The sequence below is a fragment of the Chaetura pelagica genome, unplaced genomic scaffold (assembly GCF_000747805.2).
Source record: "Chaetura pelagica isolate M959 unplaced genomic scaffold, ChaPel_1.0 scaffold610, whole genome shotgun sequence".
In the NCBI taxonomy this organism is placed as follows: Eukaryota; Metazoa; Chordata; class Aves; order Apodiformes; family Apodidae; genus Chaetura; species Chaetura pelagica.
In genome coordinates, this window is record NW_009951801.1 from 123,674 (window position 1) to 144,447 (window position 20,774).

The 20,774-nt window shown below is 55.1% G+C and overlaps 1 protein-coding gene across 1 annotated transcript; it reads left to right on the forward strand.

Annotated features, from left to right (window-relative positions):
• The first annotated feature begins 14,233 nt into the window (after nt 1-14,233).
• On the forward strand, nt 14,234-20,114 carry NDUFA4L2 (NADH dehydrogenase (ubiquinone) 1 alpha subcomplex, 4-like 2). Its single transcript, XM_010007583.1, has 4 exons — nt 14,234-14,290; nt 17,866-17,954; nt 19,746-19,806; nt 20,058-20,114. Exons 1-4 carry the CDS (start codon nt 14,234-14,236, stop codon nt 20,112-20,114), a joined length of 264 nt encoding a protein of 87 aa, XP_010005885.1.
• The last annotated feature ends 660 nt before the right edge of the window (nt 20,115-20,774 follow it).

Below are 20,774 nucleotides of genomic sequence, written 5' to 3' on the forward strand. Positions count from 1 at the left end.
CCCATCCGGCCACCGGGGCCGGCTGCTTGCTATGCAGGTGGCGGGAGCCTCGTCCTTGTCACCCCCGGCACGGCCATGGATGTTCACATTCGGGCAGTCGCTAACGAGCTGGGGAGGGGACGGGGGAATTCAGGAACAAAATAGCTATCCTCCCCAGCCCAGCTTCCCGGGAGGGCGTCGCAGCGCTGCCGGCCCCTCCCGAAGCGAGGGGCGCTCGCTCGTCCCGCAGCCCTGCGCCCCGCCACCAGGGCCGCCCCAAGGAGACCACCGGCAAGGGCGTGGGGAGGGGCTCCCCTAGTCCCGGAGCTGCGATGCCCTCCCTTCTGCCTCCCCTGCCTTCAGAATCATCAGGAGATGTCAATGCATCGAGGTGGACGTGCCCTCGCTGAAGTGATGGGGTGGCCATAGGGACGCCTCGGTGGGGTTATGGAGATGGCTCTGCTTCCCCCGCGGCTTTGGAGGGGCTTCTTTGGCCAAGTGGGCTGTGCCAGGGCTGCTGGTGCTCAGGAGCAGCTCCTGGTGATGGAGCAGGGAAGCCCCCACCACCCACCCCAGACCCCCTCACCCAAGGGCTTGCTGCCAGCTAATTTCGTTTATGGCCCTCTGCCCCAGTCACCTGCTACTTCTGACCATTCCGAATTGGCCCAGGTTAACCTCTGGTCACATTGGCACCACAAAGACCCCGGGGGTGTCCCAGAGACTGCTGCAGTCTGCTGCTGGGCATGAGGGCAGAGGCACAGATGCCTGGTCTCCTTGGAACTCCTCCCTGAGGCCCAGCATCTCAGCCACTAGCTGGGAAATGGGATGCTCCAGGACAGCAGAGAATAATCAAAATCGAGGAGAGGCCTGGGGATGGAGGCAGGAGGAGGGCAATACAACACTCCTAAGACTGTTTCCTCCCTGCCCACTCACATCCCTGAGTCCTGTCAGACAGCTTTTAAATGCCAAGCCATTAAAATTTTCCACCTCATTTGCAGCTCCTCATATGGTTAATTTTACTGGGACTATCTATTTATTTACAGAGCCTGCAGGGGGAGGGGGGGGCGGAGCGGAGCGAGGGTTGGCTGGAAGCTGATTTGCTGCATCTGAGAAGAAGGGAAACCACCCATGGAATGGGGGGAGGACTCCAGCTAATTTAACAGCTGAAGACAACAACTTAATTAGACTCATCTGGAAAATTGGGTAAAACCCCTTTCATCAACCTCCCTTCCCCAGATCCCTTCCCTGCTGCGATCATGGGCTTCTCTAGTGGCTGCACAGGATAGCACATGTTCTGGGATGGGGAGGAAGTGCTGGGGCCCAGCCCTACCAAGCAGATGGCCTTCATTCCATGCAGTATCTAATTGGATTGATGAGCAGTTAATAGGAAATCAAGAGGTGAATCCGTTCCTCCCCTCCCAGCTCTGCCATGTATATCTGGGGTGCCCAGGTACTCCATGCAGCCTCTTGCAGTCCTGTGCTGCCCTCCTCACTCCTCGAGGGGGGCAGCTATATGGTAAGTGAGAGGTGGGAAGAGTGATTTGCACCTCGTGGGCAATGGGATGAGGGTCATGGAGAGGATGGGTAGTGCTGAGTGGTCGTGTCTGCTGCTCTGCATCCAAGAGGGCTGCTTGCTGCATGCTCTCCTAGTGTGGACATGTTTGTGTGTGCTCAAGGGAGCATGTGCTCCAGAAGCAATGTGATGTACACTCCCCTGTTTTGTGGCTAATGTGCAGAAGTTTAGGGTTTCCTCATGTTTTTTTTTCTGTTCCTGGTGCAAATGGCCTGTTTGTGACCTAGCTGTTTGCAGAGAGGGGCTGTTACTCTGCTGGCATGGGGACACTCAGCATCTCACTGCTAAATCTTCTGCAGCTGGTTTATGCAAAGGGGTCTGCCACCCACCCCAACCCTATGTAACACATAGAATGTCAGAGTGGAGGAACCACCCTGACCCATCAGATCAATCGCCTCAATTTCTCTCTACATCTCATGAAAGGTCAGGAGTCTTTGTAAGGCCCAGAAATTAATTGAAATACCACTGGTGTCATGCTGGATCCATACATCATCCCAGGAAAGCAGCACTGGCATGGAGGGGATGGGGGGGTCCTGCCTCCTGTGCACCCCTTCTGGGGTTCATTTAAGGACAGTGAGGTCCAAGGAGTGTGGAGGGAGGTGGAGATGTCCAGCTGGTGCGCTCCACAGCCTGCCCACCATAGGTGAGTCCCTTCACATCCAGCCTGGCCCTGGGTTGCTCCTGTCTGCATGGCTCTCCCTGAATCATCTCCTCTGACTTGGCAGATGCAGTGCTCAGAGATTGTTCTCCATCTCGAGGCAGGGAAATAAATGTATTAAACTAAACTAAACCATCTCGCCTCCCCACCTGCCCCCCCAGCCATACATCAGCATAAATGCAATTTACATATTTATGGTATTTATCCAATAACTGTCCTGTCCCAGATTAAATGTGCTCTGGGGATCACCGGGGCTCCTTATCTGTGCCAGGGTGCTCCCGGGAAGGAGCAGCGCTGCTCAGGGATTCGAGGCGGGGGAGGCTGCGCTTGATGCTTGTCATCCTCCTCCATCTCTCCTGCTCCAGGCGGGTCCTGGGAGAGGAGCTTGGAGGGGGAAATCCAGGGCTCGACAGCAGTCCTGTCCCACAGTCTTGCTCCCTTTCACCCTGGATGAGTGCTCTGCCATTGCTACCTCCCACCTGGTCCAATGCCTCTCTCTACAGGGCTGCCTGCACTCTCTCCTTGTGCCCCTTCCTTTCTTCTGCATTCTCCTGGTGGCCCCAGAAGTGCTGCTGTGGGAGTCCCAGGGTCCTCACACAGCTCCCGGCACCTCGAGTCTCACCCCATCCCCAAGCAGCAGTATGGGCAAGGAGGGGGAGCCCATCCTGCTCCAGCACATGGGGGGAGGGCACATTTGCATTCCCACCTGGCTCGAAGGAAAGGGCCCAAGGGGAACTGGAAAGGTTTAAGGAGGTAGGTGTCCCCAGCTCTATGGGGACGGGACACATACCACATCTCCCACTTTGACAGATCCTTGTCAGCAGTAATGACTGGCTCTGAGTCCAGCTGGGCCCCAGGGCTCAGTGCTGAGCTTGTTAGGGGGATTTAATGAGGGCAGAAGGCAGGCACTGCCTCTGGCTGTTTGTCACACTGTCTCTGGCCTCACAGCCCGCCTAGACTCCTGGCCATGCTGCGCAGCCCCCCCCATGGCATGGCACAGCGTCATGCCCAACACAGCCCCCAGCTGAGCCCCCTGCTTCTCTCTGTCCCTAGGCACATCTGAGGGGGCTGGGAGTGCAGGCACCCATGCTACTGAGTGAGAACCAAGGGACCAGCATCCTGCCGCTAGGGCTGTCTGTACGTCCAGGCTGTACCCCTTGGAGACACGGAGCCGCACCAGAGCCATTGCTTTCCCACACCCAGAGACCAGCATAAGGGCTCCTGTTCTTCCAGTGCTGTAAACACCCTACTCATTCACCTAAGAGAGTAAAAATGAGGATGTGGGGTGCAGCTGGACAGTGCCCCCCTCCTGCCCCTGCTCCAGGCTGCCCCAGCCTCTCTGGTGCAGCAGAAGAGGATTAGTACTGCTCAGGGATGCTTGGGTGTGCAGAGGATTTTGGGGGCTTTGGGCTGTGGGGTAGGAGTGAGATTAAGCAGGAAAGCAATATTTCAGGGGGCAGGAGAGATGGGAGCAAAGGTGGTGCAGCCAGAGTGTGGGGGCATGGCACAGAGGGACACTGCTGCTGTGTCTCCCACTCACAGTGAAGCCTCTTCCAGGGGCAAGCCACTGGCTGTGCAGCATGTATGCAGCATGGGTCCTGGGGTCTGTGTGGTGCTTGGTGGGACAGGGCTAGTCTCAGCTGTGTGCTGTGCAATGCTGAGCATGGAGCACGGGTGCCAGTGCTGGAGGGGGCTCAGCCATGTACCGAATGCAGCAGTGGGGAAAGCCCAGGTGCCCCAGCCCTTCTGGGTAGCTGAGCTCTGTGCCTAGAGGTCCCATTTGCAGTGTGCACTGTCTTTGCTCTGAGGCAGCCAGAAGTCCTTGGCTCAACAACAAGCTTCGTAAACTGGAGCCTGCAGGCAACGTTAATTAGTTAAATATTTTGCAAGGGAGAAGGCACAGGCAGATCTGAAAGAGCTGGAGGGGGCTGTGCTGTCACCTGCCCCACTGCAGAGCAGGGCAGACTGCAGTCATCTGGGGACAGTCTCATCCTGCTGGATGCTGCTAGCCTGTCCCAGACGTGCCAGTGCTGGTACAATCACCTGCTCCCCATTGCAAGGCAGGCCAGCCTCTAGACCAGAGTTCCTTCTGCATTTAAAAGGGTTCTGGTGAAGGGGGGCCCCCATGGACCCCCTGCCACCTTCTGTCGATGTCTCATGCAAACCCATAGCCCCTTACTCCAGCAGCATCTCCCAATGGGTCTGAGCCCTTGAGTGGTGAGATTCCCCTTGTCTCCCTGGCACCCATGTTTGCCCCATCAGTTTTACTCATTACCTCTGTGGGCCAGTAATATCCCACATGTGCATTAATCAGAGGCAGTGATAAGCTCTTGGGTTGGCTTGCGGGGGACAGAATTGGTTCCAGCATAAGGGGTGTCCTGGTGAGTGGCAGGGGAGGGATGCTGGCCAGCACAAGGATCCTGCACCAGGCCTGAGGGACCAGGCTTTTCTGAGCAATCTGTGCTTTACCTGCTGCCCCTACCCTGGCTCCTGACCTCCAGACTGTGGGGTCCTCCCTCCCAAATCATTAACTGAAGATGAAACACCCCAAAGCCTGGCTGGGGAGTGACGACCGTGTGCAGAGGCTGTCCCCATAGCCCCTGTGATGTGAACTAAATCCATCCTAATTAGCACTGATTTGCATGGGGAAATGAAAATTAATCTAGCCTGGGTTTATTTGAATTAGTGATTCTAGATGGGCACATCAGAAAGTGGCAGACAACCAGGCAGACAGGACTTGTTATGGCAGAAAGCTGTTTGCCCCCCTCCTCTCCCTCCTAAACCCTTCCTTGCTCAGCATTGTGGTGCTGTACAGCCACGGGGCTGCTGCAGAACGTCCATCAGGACTGGCCTTGGACACCTGGGCTCTGCCCAAGCACCTGTCTTGGGTTGCACAGAGACATTGATGTGCCCCACTCCCCCCACACCACCCCCAGACATCCCTATTTTCAGGATACAGAAAACAGCACTTCTCTGACCTAGATACCCCATCATACAGGTTTATTTTCTGGGCACAGAGAGCAAAAGGCAGGGAAGATGCCAGCTCCAGCACCTCCAGGGTGGGAGAAGCTGCAAAGCCTCCAGGCTGTCAGATTGCCTGGGGGGGTAGGCAGGTGTGTCACATGCACATGCGTGCAGTTTTATTTGCATGCCTCCACGTGCGTATCTCTGTGCCTGTATTTCCACGTCTCCATGTGTGTCTCTACAAGCCTATTGCTGCACATCCTCCCGTGTGTCTTGGCATGTATATGTCTGTGTGCATGCTTCATATGTATGGCCCCCATGCACACCACACAGGAGGACATGCAGGAGCACATTCTCATTCAGGCAGCAGGGGCCCACCAGGCACAGAGGGGAGAACCTTGGCTGTGCCCCATTTAGAGACCTCTGTCTCCAGCTGTCTCCTGACACCAGAGTTGCCCGGCCTGGTGGTAGCACTGGGGCTCATTGTTATGGGGTCCGTGGCAATGCGGTGAGCAGAATTACCATCACTCTCATGAAAAATTAGCGAGAAAACATCTGGGTAGGAGCTTTGTCCACCAGGGTGGGGGGTGGGGACAGTGTTGGCAGGCCAGTGTTGGCCACAGGATAGTCTGGTGCTTGTCACAACTTCACAGATCACCCCTCCTTGTTGTCACCCTTCCAGCACAAAAACCAGGTCATCCCTCTGGGATTGTGTCTTCTACCCTGACAGGAAGACTGAAATCTTGGACAGGTGTTTCCCCATGCCCCATCATCATCTCTGGGGTGGTGATCATCATTCTGGATGTGGTGAACCCCACCAGCTGGCCTTGGGGGCTTCAGCCTGGCTGACAGGTGTGAGACCCCCAGCTCCTGCAGATACCTTTGCAAGTCAACCAGAGCTCAAGGGCCACTGGTGGTGGTCATGGCAGGGGCTACCTGTCCTGTCTGCCTGGAGACAGGGATGCCCTGGGAAGGGGTGTGAAGACAGAGCAAACTCTGCCCCAAAGGGATGTGGCTGTACTCTCCTTCCTTGTCCTGTGTCTTCTGTGGCTGTGGTGGGGGGGTTGCTCTTCTGTAGAGCTGTTATCGCCCACTACCCCCCCTCCCAGGGCTGTAAACACTCAATTAAGCACAAGCGCCTGGTCCTGCCTTCCCTGTCGCTGCTGGTAATTATGTAGGTTTTTCGGTGTCAGGCACCGTGGGGAAGTGCGATTACAGCTAATTGGAGCGGCTCTCCCCAGCCCAGACCCTTCTGCAGCTGCTGGAGCTGCCGCGTGACAGCAGCTGTGTGCCCCCCCAGGTCTGTGCCTGCAGGATGCCTGGGTCCTGCAGCCCCTCCTGCCCCAGGTCTGGATGAGGGGGCTGCCAGGTGCTCTCTTGTCACGTTCTATGCCACATGGCACCCCCAACCCCTCCATGATAGTGCAGGGACCCATTTGGGCTCCCCAGACCCCACAACCACCTTGGAGGCTGCAGCAGGACAGGACGTGCCAGAGTTCCTGGCCAGGAGACTCAGGTCTCTGAACTGCCAGGGGGAATCAGCCTGGCCCCACTCAATGGCATGGGGCTGAGTGTACCCAGCTGCACACATCCAAGAGAGGAGCCTTTGGAGAGCCAGGATTGAGTCAGGGTCTACAAGCAGGAAAGGAGCTGCCCTGCACTGGGGGCCCCACCAGAGCTGGGGCCTGGCAAAGGGACCCAAGAGTTGGGGTGGGGATGCCAAGGACCTGCTGCCCGTCCCAGGGGAGATGCATCAGGAGTGCAGCGTCTGCCATTGATTTCTTATTATGAAGTTCAGCGAGAAAAATGAGGCACTGGGGCTGCAGAGCAGCAGCCGTGATTTGTCGCCTTCTTGCTGTGTCCTGGCGGGGATGGGAATTGATTTTGGAGACTCTGGCATCAGTCAACAGATCTGGGGGTGGGACATGGAGAGCTGGAGAGGTGATAGGTGCTGGGGTCTCAGCACAAACTCCCAGGATGTGGGAGATGAGACCCATTCCTTCTTCTGCTGCATAGGGTGCTCTCCCACTCTGCATCTGGAACCACAGGGCACTCAAGTGCCTCCGTGGGAGGCTGTGGTACGGGGTCTTTTGAGCCTGGGGTCTTTGACCCTGGTACTGGGCTGACTCCCTGCACCTTGCTGAGTGGGGACCACAGCAGCTCTGCGGGCAGTCCCATGAGGGCTGTGTCTACCAGAGGGTCCTTGTCCCCCAGCCCTCTCCCAGGGCCCCACACAATGGGTGGCAGCAGCAGAAGGGGCAGTCTCAACTGTATGTGTGTGTATCAGCCATGTGTGTGTGCCTCAGCCTTGTGTTCCTCTGTTCAGCACAGCACAGTCCCCACCAGTATCTTTGTCACAATGAAGGAAGAGGCTATTATGTTTATTAAATTGTATCAAGGCAGCATTACAGTAATTGGCAGCTGGTGACCCTGGTTATTTATAAAAGAGGCTTTGGAAATCACAACTCTGGGCTTGGGCTTTTCTTCAGAGAACCATGGGAAAAAAAAATCAATATTGCAGGATGGGACCAAGTTGGTGGTTAACTGCAGGGATGGTTCCAGGAAACACCTCCTGGTGTGACGGCAGCCCTGGTAGAGCTGACCTCCACGCTGTCTCCCCAGACCCTCCCTGCCAGGGCTCCCCTCCTGCAGCCCCTGCCCTCTGTGGCTGCTGGGGGGCTGCGGTGGGGCTCACCACTACCCCTCTCAGAACCCAGCACACTGTTGGGGCTGGCAGCTATGGGACCAGAAAAGGCTAAGGAAGAGCAGGTGTGCTTGTGTGATGGATGGTGGCAGCCCTGGTAGAGCTGACCTCCACGCTGTCTCCCCAGACCCTCCCTGCCAGGGCTCCCGTCCTGCAGCCCCTGCCCTCTGTGGCTACTGAGGGGCTGCGGTGGGGCTCACCACTACCCCTCTCAGAACCCAGCACACTGTTGGGGCTGGCAGCTATGGGACCAGAAAAGGCTAAGGAAGAGCAGGTGTGCTTGTGTGATGGATGGTGCCAGGGTCAGCCCCTGGATGCTGGTAGACAGGTGTGCTCAGAGGTACATTATGGCCTGGGCAAGAGTGAGGGGAAGATTGTGATGTCATGGGGTGGGCATGTGTCCTGGTTTGAGCTAGGATGAAGCCACTTTTCCTTTTACTGTTTGTTTTTTGTTATTTTCCTTCAGTAAGCTTACTTTTAACTAGTAGCAAAGTGTCCCAGCTTGGGCTGATAAGAGCTGGAATGTTTTTCTAACTGCTGGGTCTCCAAGGTCACATCTTTACTCTGCTGGCTCAGGCACTACAGGGAGATCTATAACCCCCCCCGAAGGAGACTGAGTTAGACAGACAGCAAAATTAGCCAGAGATATTCCGTTCCATAGAGCTATGTGAGCTCAGAGGAAGGTCAGAGATCACAAAAGACAACTGCTTCCTGCTTCTTCTTCCCTTTTCTTCCATCCATGGCTGGCGTCCAGGGAGGACTCCATCCATCCATCAGCATCAACCCCTAGGTTCGAGCTCTCCTGACTCTCATAACTCTACAGTTTCTCTGGCAGCTCCAGGACTTTTTGGGACTGTTTGCAGCTAAGGAGAGTGCTGTGGGAGTTGCTGGGGGTGGGGGGAGGCAACAGGGGTTCTGTACATTTCTTGAATACATTTGTATATAATTGTGTATCTTTTCTCTTATCACTAGTGTTTAATTAAAGCTTTGTAGTTTAGTTTTCAGTCCAGTAAAGTTTCTCTCTTTTTCTCCCCTTCCTTCCCTACCTGTGTGGGAGGGGAAGGGGATTGAAAGCGTCATTGTCGAGCCTGAGACAACGGTGACAGCATGACATCACACACTAGCTTAAGGTGAGGGGAGGTGGGACAATCCCAGCACTATGTGCACATTACGGTCTGGCAGGAAGGAAGGGCAGTGGTTGCTCCATCATTATATGACTGTGCAAGTCATCACAACCTGTCAAAATAGTGCTGGCATGTGATGCCCTTCATGGACATACTAGTGCTGCCCAGCCTCACCAGCACCTGTGGGGCCAGACATGCACTGGGGTGCAGCCAAGGGGTCCCAGGCAGCAGCCCTGAGGGCTAGGACTGCACTTCTCTTCCAAGCAGGGGCTAGGTACTGGGAGGATACTTCTCCCTCTGCTGGGGCTGGTCCTGCAGTGTGTCTCTGTGGGGCTATGAAATATATCCTGTTAATTCACCATTTAATTATTGGCTGTTTGTTTATTGTTTGTTTGCTTTAGTTGGTATGAATTTTTTATTATGGTTTCCATTGAGCCCTGCCAAAATCCAGTGAGATTTACAGCTTCAGCATGAGCAGAACCTTAAGGAGGGAAAAGGTCCCTGTTAGCAGCAAGGGATGACCCTGTGTTGCCACCAGAAAAGGGTTCAGGGCAGCTCCTCCCAGGACTGGGTGGACACAACCACCAGGTGCCATCTGTGGGGCCAGGGAGACTGTAGAGGCTGTGAACTGTGGGGCAGTGCCCCATGCAATGGGGCTGTGTGGACCCAGGAGGCTGTTTGGGTGGCTGGGGGGGCTGTATGGAGATTGGGAGGGGCTGAGTGCCATGGCTGCGAGTCAGAGGAAATGGCATGCTCAGGTGCAGGCACGTTCAGCCCCAAGCTGCAGCATCTCCCATTAATGAAGCACTTCATCACTGTGGCGTTGTGAGGGGGGCACCCAATTCAGAATGATAAATTCCCCACGACGGCCCTGCGCTCGCTCGCAGCAGCCGTGATTCTCCTTCATCTTGAATAATATTTTTGGAGTGGTTGTAAAATAACACGCCACAACAGCTGTGAGTGGAGACACCAAGGCCCTGCAGCCTCCAGTCCCTCTCCACCCCACTCGTCTTTTCAGATTCCCACCTTGTGGGGGCAGCTCCTCATAGCCCTTGGATCTAGACACTACACCAGCACACGTGTGTGTGCACCTCACCACGCGCGTTTGTGTGTATGTGCATGTACAAGCAATGTATGCTTATAAAGGCGTCCATATGTCCATGTGTGCAAGCACATCTGTGCATTTGCACAGGTGTTTGTACGTGTGTGCAGGTAGATGTGACTGTGCAGGCACATGTGTGCCACTGGCACACGTGTACGTGAGCACAGCGCTGCTTAGATGAACACATATGTATCCCTCTACTTTTGCAGGTGCCTGCTTCTTGAGATCAGCTCCTGAAGATTGTGATGTCATGGGGTGGGCATGTGTCCTGGTTTGAGCTAGGATGAAGCCACTTTTCCTTTTACTGTTTGTTTTTTGTTATTTTCCTTCAGTAAGCTTACTTTTAACTAGTAGCAAAGTGTCCCAGCTTGGGCTGATAAGAGCTGGAATGTTTTTCTAACTGCTGGGTCTCCAAGGTCACATCTTTACTCTGCTGGCTCAGGCACTACAGGGAGATCTATAACCCCCCCCGAAGGAGACTGAGTTAGACAGACAGCAAAATTAGCCAGAGATATTCCGTTCCATAGAGCTATGTGAGCTCAGAGGAAGGTCAGAGATCACAAAAGACAACTGCTTCCTGCTTCTTCTTCCCTTTTCTTCCATCCATGGCTGGCGTCCAGGGAGGACTCCATCCATCCATCAGCATCAACCCCTAGGTTCGAGCTCTCCTGACTCTCATAACTCTACAGTTTCTCTGGCAGCTCCAGGACTTTTTGGGACTGTTTGCAGCTAAGGAGAGTGCTGTGGGAGTTGCTGGGGGTGGGGGGAGGCAACAGGGGTTCTGTACATTTCTTGAATACATTTGTATATAATTGTGTATCTTTTCTCTTATCACTAGTGTTTAATTAAAGCTTTGTAGTTTAGTTTTCAGTCCAGTAAAGTTTCTCTCTTTTTCTCCCCTTCCTTCCCTACCTGTGTGGGAGGGGAAGGGGATTGAAAGCGTCATTGTCGAGCCTGAGACAACGGTGACAGCATGACATCACACACTAGCTTAAGGTGAGGGGAGGTGGGACAATCCCAGCACTATGTGCACATTACGGTCTGGCAGGAAGGAAGGGCAGTGGTTGCTCCATCATTATATGACTGTGCAAGTCATCACAACCTGTCAAAATAGTGCTGGCATGTGATGCCCTTCATGGACATACTAGTGCTGCCCAGCCTCACCAGCACCTGTGGGGCCAGACATGCACTGGGGTGCAGCCAAGGGGTCCCAGGCAGCAGCCCTGAGGGCTAGGACTGCACTTCTCTTCCAAGCAGGGGCTAGGTACTGGGAGGATACTTCTCCCTCTGCTGGGGCTGGTCCTGCAGTGTGTCTCTGTGGGGCTATGAAATATATCCTGTTAATTCACCATTTAATTATTGGCTGTTTGTTTATTGTTTGTTTGCTTTAGTTGGTATGAATTTTTTATTATGGTTTCCATTGAGCCCTGCCAAAATCCAGTGAGATTTACAGCTTCAGCATGAGCAGAACCTTAAGGAGGGAAAAGGTCCCTGTTAGCAGCAAGGGATGACCCTGTGTTGCCACCAGAAAAGGGTTCAGGGCAGCTCCTCCCAGGACTGGGTGGACACAACCACCAGGTGCCATCTGTGGGGCCAGGGAGACTGTAGAGGCTGTGAACTGTGGGGCAGTGCCCCATGCAATGGGGCTGTGTGGACCCAGGAGGCTGTTTGGGTGGCTGGGGGGGCTGTATGGAGATTGGGAGGGGCTGAGTGCCATGGCTGCGAGTCAGAGGAAATGGCATGCTCAGGTGCAGGCACGTTCAGCCCCAAGCTGCAGCATCTCCCATTAATGAAGCACTTCATCACTGTGGCGTTGTGAGGGGGGCACCCAATTCAGAATGATAAATTCCCCACGACGGCCCTGCGCTCGCTCGCAGCAGCCGTGATTCTCCTTCATCTTGAATAATATTTTTGGAGTGGTTGTAAAATAACACGCCACAACAGCTGTGAGTGGAGACACCAAGGCCCTGCAGCCTCCAGTCCCTCTCCACCCCACTCGTCTTTTCAGATTCCCACCTTGTGGGGGCAGCTCCTCATAGCCCTTGGATCTAGACACTACACCAGCACACGTGTGTGTGCACCTCACCACGCGCGTTTGTGTGTATGTGCATGTACAAGCAATGTATGCTTATAAAGGCGTCCATATGTCCATGTGTGCAAGCACATCTGTGCATTTGCACAGGTGTTTGTACGTGTGTGCAGGTAGATGTGACTGTGCAGGCACATGTGTGCCACTGGCACACGTGTACGTGAGCACAGCGCTGCTTAGATGAACACATATGTATCCCTCTACTTTTGCAGGTGCCTGCTTCTTGAGATCAGCTCCTGGAATTCTTTTCTCTCTAGCAGTATTTGTGAGCTGTCTTGTTCTTCCCCAAAAGTGCTGATCCATCAGATGTGTGGTGCCAGCCAGGAGAAGTCATGAAAGAGGAGCAGTGTCTACCTGCTGGTGTTCATCATGTCTCTCTCCGGGGCCAAGGTGGGTGGGGAGCATGCCAGAGTCCTCCTCAGCACTCCAAAGGTCTGAGCCCCTCACCATGGTAGCTCCCAAGGGGCTGCAGGCAGCCTACCCAGGAGGGCTCCTGAGCAGCTGGGCATGCGCTGTAATCACCACAAAAGAGGGAAGCATGGCATAGAATTAAACTCTCTTAATTACAGTCATTAATAAGCATGGAGGCAGCTGGGCTTTGTGGGCATGGAATCCCACTGCATCTCTAGGGGAAGTCCTGGGCTTGTCTGCAGTGAGTTTGGAGTTTGCATTGGGCTGGGGTGCAGAGATACAGGTTTTTCTGAAGCAGACCTGGTTGTGATGGCACCAGGATCCCACAGATCTCCTAGGCATCTAATGCAGCTGGACACCACTGACCCTGGTCAGTGCTTTGGTGCTGAGCTCCAAAGGGGTTATGGCACTGCATGAGTCCCACCACTTACACATGTGTGTACAAAACCCTCCTGCACACCCCTATGTGACCCCACACACATACACCCTCCCCACATGCCACACTCTTGTCCCTGTGCCACAGCAGCTGTTGGCTGAGGAACACAGCAAAGGACGCACGTGCTTGTGCCGAGGGCAGGATGCACTCTGTCTTGGGGAGTGGCACTTAATCAATCCCATTTCAAAACTCTAATTATATCAACAAAGGCCTCAACACGGCGCTGCTGGCTGCAATTCAGACCTTGTTTATTTCTTTCCACACACTCCAAAGAAGTTTCTCCCCTATGTCCTCTTATACTTTGCTGAAAGAAATGAGGTTAGGATGGAGTGGCACCAATGGCACCGGGCTGTGCCAGGTTGGAGGGTGCTGAGATGGGAAGGAAGACTGAACTGCAGGGCTGGGGGCAGCAAAAGGGCTCTGAGTGTGTGTGGGAGAGCAGACTCCCTGGGGTGCTCCAATTCAAAACTGCACAGTGGGAGCTAGACAGAGGCTGTGCTGGCTCTTGCCACTGCCAGAGAATGACCACCTCCCCTGGAGGAGGTTCCATTCACTGCTCAGTTCTATCCTGCTTCTTTCAGCTGCCCACTCCAGCCATCTCCCCAGTCTTTTGTTAAGAGCCAGTGTATACAAATAACTGGTTTCCATATGTACAGCAGCATCTGTTACTGCCAGGGAGATTTGCATTGCTAAATGTAAATTAGATGTTATGTCGTTTATCATAAATGGGAGGGTGGAGGGGGGTGCTGAGGGGAGGCAGCAAACATCGGCAAAGTTGTCATAACAAATCACACTACCCATCGTTTGCCCTGGCAGGACGGTGCCGAGCAACGTGTGAAGGACTTGCATGTGGAGGGAAGTGGCTACCCCTTTGTACTGAGGCATGAATGCAGTCTGGGGTGCAGCAGCACGCGAGGACCTCAGACGTCCAAAGCTCATTGTTAACCTGGTCATTTAGGCTCAATACAGAAGAGGCTGAAAGGGGCAGAGTGCAGCCAGGGCTCAGAATCTAATCCTCAGCCTCCCTCTCCCCTTACAGTTTACCATGTCGCTGGCCAGGATCCCCATCCTGTCCCGCCCCATCCCTCCCAGCCCTGCTGCAGACACCTCCCTCACATCTCCTGCCCACCCTCCATCCTCGGACAGCATTCAGGAGCCTGCCGTTGCAGCCAGACCTTCCTCACACCCTTGCCATGAAGGGCCCCCTGCTTGGAACCATGTTCTCCCGGCATGTGAAGCGGCACCCCGGAGTGAGTCAGCCCACATCCCCTCCCTCCAGGGATTCCCTTGTTCCTTTCCATCCCTCTGCCCCTCTCCTTGTCACAGGTCTCTCTGCAGCCCCTGTCCATCCAGGCTCGCCCTTTTCCTTCTCTCCCCATGTGCCTCAGGAACCCTGCTTCCCAACACCCATCTCCCTCCTTCCCACCACCCCCATTCCTCTTGCCCTCCAATGCCCTTTGCACCCTTCTCCAAACCCCTCTTCCACTCTCCAAACCTCTTCCCAGCCTCCCAGTCCAGCTTTTCTGTCCTCCCTGTGCCTTCCCAGGGTTGTTCTGCTTGCCAGCTTCCCCTTCACACTGTCCTCCCAGCTCTCGAAGCATTCTCCAGGTAAGCTGGTCCCAGCAGTCCCCGACCCTCCTTTTCTGAGGACATGTGAGACCATCCTGCGCTGTCTGACCTGCTCCCTCCCTCCAGCGCTGCCAAGGGGCCAGGGCTCCTTCGCTGAGACAGGCTGGGCTTCGAGCACATTGACAGTTACTACTTACCCTGGCAGGCACGCCCACAGGCAGCAGCTGGGGTGAAGGGTGTTGCTCCATGTCCTCCCCCCTGCACACTGCTCAGGGGGCATATTTGGAGAGATGGGAATGGAAATCAAGCCCCCTCCCCACTCCCCTGGCAGCCTCAGGACTGAAGTGCCAACTTCCATCCTCTCAGCTCAGATCTGTCCCTGTCCTCCGCTGTCAAAATTTCAAGCTGAGAGTATTGTATACAAAGATGCTTTAACCCTCATAACCAGCAGACTCACCGAGATGGAGGCAGCTGGAGAAGCTTCCGGTCCCTGCCAGGATGAGCCTCTTTTGCTGCCATGCTGGATCCCTCCCCACCCACAGCAGGGACCTGGCCTTGTCAGAGGGTCCCCACAGCCCCCCCCCTTTCCTGTCCCCACTGCCCAGTGGGGACCCTCCCTTTGGGGACCTGGGGAGGGTTAACAAGCTGCAAATGCTGAGCTGAAGGTCACATAAGCTCTTGGCAGTTGGGTTTGGGAAGGCTGAGCAGCCAGGCTGAACAGGATGATGATCCATGGCTGAGAATCTGGGTGCCTGGCTCGGGCAAACTCAGGCAGGGGAGGAGAGGCCATGGCCAGAACAGGAGGCGCCGTAACGCTGGGCTCTTCCAGGGAAAGGCGGGTGCCTTCGTGCTGCCAGCATTGGGAGCATGGGCAGCCAGGATGCCTGGGTGTGTTTCACCTCCTCAGTGGTAATGGAGGGATTAACAGCACAGGCCAGGGCTTCTGCTGTATCTTTGCAGCACTGCTGTGTGTTGCTGTCTGCAGAACAGGGTGGTCTGGGTCTTTTCTGTTCATGCCTGCCACAGTTTCCCCAACTCATACAAGATGGCTGTGTGGGACTTGAGGGGCACAGAGAGGCTGAACAGTATGTGTAAAGGGGAGGTGGTCATGGGAGCCTGTAAGTGAAGTGTTTGGCATGCACTCAGCAGTGTTAATTAGGATTATTGCTGGCAGAGGTTGGGGCAATTTTTAACATGTCATCCATTACATGTGATCAGCTGCAGCTGATGCCAGGCAGGTACCACAGCACTTTCACCTGGCAATAGACTCTCTCCCTGCAGCAGCCCGGCTGCCCACCTGCCTGGCAGCAATTAATGTCCCAGGCATGCCAGGGGAGTACTGTGGCACTGCTGGGAAGTGCTGAGCGTGGCTGGGGCAGCAGCTGGGCTGTGGCATGGACCAGCAGCTGGGCTGTGGCATGGACCAGCTATGCCTGGCCAGGGGGCTTTGGGGGTCCTGGGAGCAGGGCAGCACTTGCCTTGCTCCCAACAGGTCCCCACAATAAGGGTTAAAGGGCAAACAGTGCACACACACAAACAGCATTTTGACTCTCCGTATGCCTAATCAATCTCTGATCCTTACATCAGTCTCTCAAGATGTCTTGTTTATTTCTATGCATGTCTTGGGGGGGAACAGGCTCCACTGCCTGCACCTGCAGCTCCAGAACCCCTCACCTGCTGCATGAGCAGTTCCCCCAGCTCCCCCACCCTTAATTCTTCCCAGTCATTAATTACCCTGAAGGTGTCAGCAACAGATGGTGAGACGAATCCATCGCCCCAAATCTCCTCCAACAGACACCACAATTCCCGACGCTGTGGAGTTCGTCTTGATTAGCCAGCGCTTGTTGGGTAGTGGCTACTGCCAGATCCTCTTGGCACCGAGCCGCACACGGCACAAAAGATCATTATCTGCTGATGCCTCCAACCTCCCGAACTGGCGCTGGCATCTGCTGGGCACTTGATCAACCAGCATGAGCACTGCTTGGCTGGGGCATGGGCACCGTTGTGCAGGAGCCGGGCTATGCTGGGGGTATTGAGAAAGGATGGGGAGGCCTGATGAGGACTGAAGGCTGGAGAGGGAGCATTTGGGGAGGGGGACATGTCTGACTGCCCAGGTGTCTTCCCCAGATAACCCCCCTCCCCAAGCAGGTCACTGAGGTGCTGGTCAGAGAACAGAGGGATTTGGACCACCTGTTTTCTTCATGCTTTAGACTCACACACACACACACCCCGCCCCAGTCTCACTCACATGGGGAAACTGAGTCACTGTGTGCTGTGTGGGCAGGTGGGGGTTTGGAGACACTTGCTAAGAGCTCAAGCTGCCAAGCAGAACTGCAAATCCAATCTAGGTGCTCAGGTGCTGGCAACGGGAACTGCACGCACAGTTCTTGCCATGCCGCCAGCCCCGCTCCCTGTGCCGCGTTAATGGGTACTGTGAGGCGCTGGCCGTGTTTGCCTTCCCAGGGGCACAGGATGGTGGGAGGTTCATTATGCTCAAAGCGTCTTCCATGGCACAGAGGCTGCGGCAATTTGGGGGAGGTCAAAGCAGCCTCGTCTCAGCTCCGATTGAGGCCACGTCCCCCTGGGCACTGGGGGATCAGCATAACAAGCGGAGGGGGAGTGGAGACACGAAGATGGATCTGGTGCCCTGTAAAGGCATGATAAAAGCCCCCGTGTGTGTGGAAGGGGCAAATGGACCTCCTGCTCACAGGGATGCCTGTTGCAGGGCTGCAGCATCTCCTGGGGGGTGCACTGAGTGCTTCCCCAAGCTGTATTGTCACCATGTCCTGGAGACCTGTGAACCCAGCATCTCGGCCGCTGGTGTGACATCTGGCCCTCCAGGGGGATGGAAAGACTGACCAAAGGGGCCGAGGGCACTGTTTGGGGAAGAATTGCTAGCTGAGGCTCAGCCCCTCACTAGGGCCACTATGCACGCTGGGAAGAGGGTCCCCAGGCCCGCCAAGTGCAGCCACACCAGTCAGCGCCAGCACTGGGCAGCTGCAGGTAGAGGGAAAGTAATTTCTCATTCCAAATCCAATTCCTCTCCAACACGAGCCGATTTTTCTCTCCCTCTTTTAATTCAGTCACTCAAGCTGACAGCTACACTGTGTACCACAGCCCAGCTACAGGATTGCTCTGCCATATTTCCCCTGTAAATCTCCTGGTGTGTCAGCTCTCCCTTTCACTCTCCAGTCGGCCTGATAAATATTCATTTTATTGGGGTATTTTTCATTTTTCTCTCTCTTTCTCTCTGCAGCTCATTCCCCTCATTGGCTTCATCAGTGTTGGCCTAGGCAGTGCTGTCCTCTACTTGCTGAGGCTGGCTCTGTACAGCCCAGATGTCAGGTATGGGTCAGGGTGCCCCTGGTCACCCCTCAGTCACTCGCCCCACTCTCCTGGAGCTGAGGGAGCTGATGCCTGGGGGCACAAGGGGCCTGGATATACTCTGACACCTGCATGACAAGCATTGGGGAGGCATAGCCAAATCCAGGTGTAGAGGTGCCCAGAAGGTGGTGAGGGAAGCTGGGGCACCATCTGCCCTCTCTGTGCTTGAGGGTGGGGGGCTACAACCTGCTGCTCTGGGCACTGCACCAGATGCCATGAAGCTACAGGTTGGCCGGAGAAACTGAGAGAAGTTATGGGGACGCCAAAAGGAGCAGGATGGACGGGTGGGTGATGAGGCAGATAAAAGCCATATCTGACTGATGGTGAAGGGGAAAGACAGTGTGGGGAGGGATGGATTGACAGAGGAATGGGAAACCAGTGGGATGGATGGTTGGAGAAGGAATGGGGAGAGAGAAAGGAATGGACAGGCATAAAAACAGTGTGTGAGGATGAATGGAGAGGAAAAGAAGGCAGGGAGGAAGGGAGGGAGAGGGAGAGAGAGGAAGAGAGAGAGAAATATGAGGCTGGATTGATGGGGAATAGAGGGTGGATGGAGTGGCACAGGACTGACAGGCATGCTGTGGCGCACAAGGCTGGTCTTTTTTTCCCTTATATCTCAGTGGCCCGTGGTCCTTGCAGCCTCACGCTGTCTAATGCCTATCTAATATTTGTTTGCTCCCGGGAAAACGCTCATTGATTTAATTTGACGCCAGCTGCCCAGGGTACTTAGCTCAGCAATTAGCAGATCCAGGCACCTTGTCTTTGATGGTGGAAGCACAGGGGTGTGCTTGTGTGTGTGAAGTGGGATAAAACAACAGCAGGCTATTAAACAGCTCTAGGGATCTGCATTTGCAGCACAGCCACCCACTCCAACCCCCACCACACACACACACACACACACACACCCCCCCTTCACACATGTGCACACATGCACGCACACACACATATCTTTCCAGATGGAAAATTCTGCTCTTTGACAACATCAGAGGATTGCAGGGAGACGTGAGTTGCTGTCTCCAGAGTCCCATCCCACGGATTTGCTGGCCTTCAACAACCCCTCCTGGGACGGGACTGGACATGTCCTCTTTGGGAAGACTTTGTCTAAACAAAACCAGCCACCCCATGCATTTTGCTTTTGCCTTGCACACTCATAAATGTTGCACAGATGCTATGTCCCTGCTTGCCCATGGCAGGCATGCACAACAGAGCAGCCAAGACTTTCTCTGCCCACCACCCAAAAACATAGGGGAGGGGGTAGGGTGTGTGGCTCATGGTGGGGAGGCTTTTGGGGAAAGGGGGCAAGGCAGGGCAGCCAAGGCCAGAAGGCAGCCTCCCCCACCCAGGCAGGAGAAGCAGGGCAGTGCCTGCAGAGGGGCCGGCTGGGGGAGCAGGGCTAGGGCAGACGTGCACCCCTGCACATCCAGCTGCCAGAGCAGTGGCTTGTAGGCCAGGGTGGAGGCCAGACAACAGCATGAATGAGCCAGTCCTGGCCATGGCACCAGCCTGGGCAGGAGCCTGCCTGGCTCCCACCCCAGCTTCTCACTGAGGAGGGCTGGAAGGACCGAGAGCCCCCCCATTTGCCAACTACAGCAAAATTGGTGTGTGCAGCTACAATGGCCTCTAGGATTATTTCTGCAGAGAGCCATGGCTGGGGGCACTAGTGGGGGTAAAATGGGAAGGGTGGGGCTGTGGGACTGGGTGTTTTCTCCCCCCCCTCCTTACAGGCACTGATGGCACCATCATCACTTACAGCTGGGATCGAAAAAATAATCCTGAACCTTGGAATAAGCTGAGCCCCACGGACCAGTATAAAGTGAGCACCGGGTGAACTGGGGACCTGGCACTCTGGGGCGCAGAAATGGCCACATTTAGGGCAAGACATTGCATTTTCCTCAAGGAAGGGGGAGGTGGCATCAGTGCTGGGACAGAGGTGCATGAGCCCTCCAGCTCCTTGTGCTCAGATCTGGGGAGGGGAGCACTGTCCCTCCCATGTCACAGCCAAGACTAGGCTGAAGTGACAGTCATGGGGCACACAACCCCCTCTCATGTCCCTCCCTTCTCCAGTTTCTGGCAGTTTCCACTGACTACAAGAGCCTCAAGAAGGACCGTCCCAGTTTCTGAGCTGCTCTAGAGACGTGCTCCAGCGCAAGCTCAGGGAAGAGCATGTCCACCCCTGGCAGTGCTGGCGCAGCCCCCACCAGCCCTCCTGGCTCTTGCCTGCCCCAGAGCTCCAAGACAAATTCCTGCATTCACTGGCCTGGCTGCTTTGCAAGCACCCCCAAACTCTGGGGATGTGTACCCCTCCAATAAACTGCATCACCCTGCAGTGATGTGACCACTGTCACCAATGTCCCTGCCCACCCTGCTGGGCATGCTGCTCGCCCTTGTTTTCCTGCCTGCTTTAAACTCATAGAAGAGTAGTAAGTTATTGGCGGGGGGGGGGGGGGGGGGGGGGGAGAGGAAAAGAAGGCAGGGAGGAAGGGAGGGAGAGGGAGAGAGAGGAAGAGAGAGAGAAATATGAGGCTGGATTGATGGGGAATAGAGGGTGGATGGAGTGGCACAGGACTGACAGGCATGCTGTGGCGCACAAGGCTGGTCTTTTTTTCCCTTATATCTCAGTGGCCCGTGGTCCTTGCAGCCTCACGCTGTCTAATGCCTATCTAATATTTGTTTGCTCCCGGGAAAACGCTCATTGATTTAATTTGACGCCAGCTGCCCAGGGTACTTAGCTCAGCAATTAGCAGATCCAGGCACCTTGTCTTTGATGGTGGAAGCACAGGG

Coding starts and splice junctions, on each gene's coding strand:
- NDUFA4L2 (XM_010007583.1), top strand. CDS start 14,234: ATGAAGGGCCCCCTGCTTGGAACCATGTTCTCCCGGCATGTGAAGCGG. Junction 17,955..19,745: donor CTGTACAGCCCAGATGTCAG/GTATGGGTCAGG, acceptor CATCACTTACAG/CTGGGATCGAAAAAATAATC. Junction 19,807..20,057: donor GCCCCACGGACCAGTATAAA/GTGAGCACCGGG, acceptor TCCCTTCTCCAG/TTTCTGGCAGTTTCCACTGA.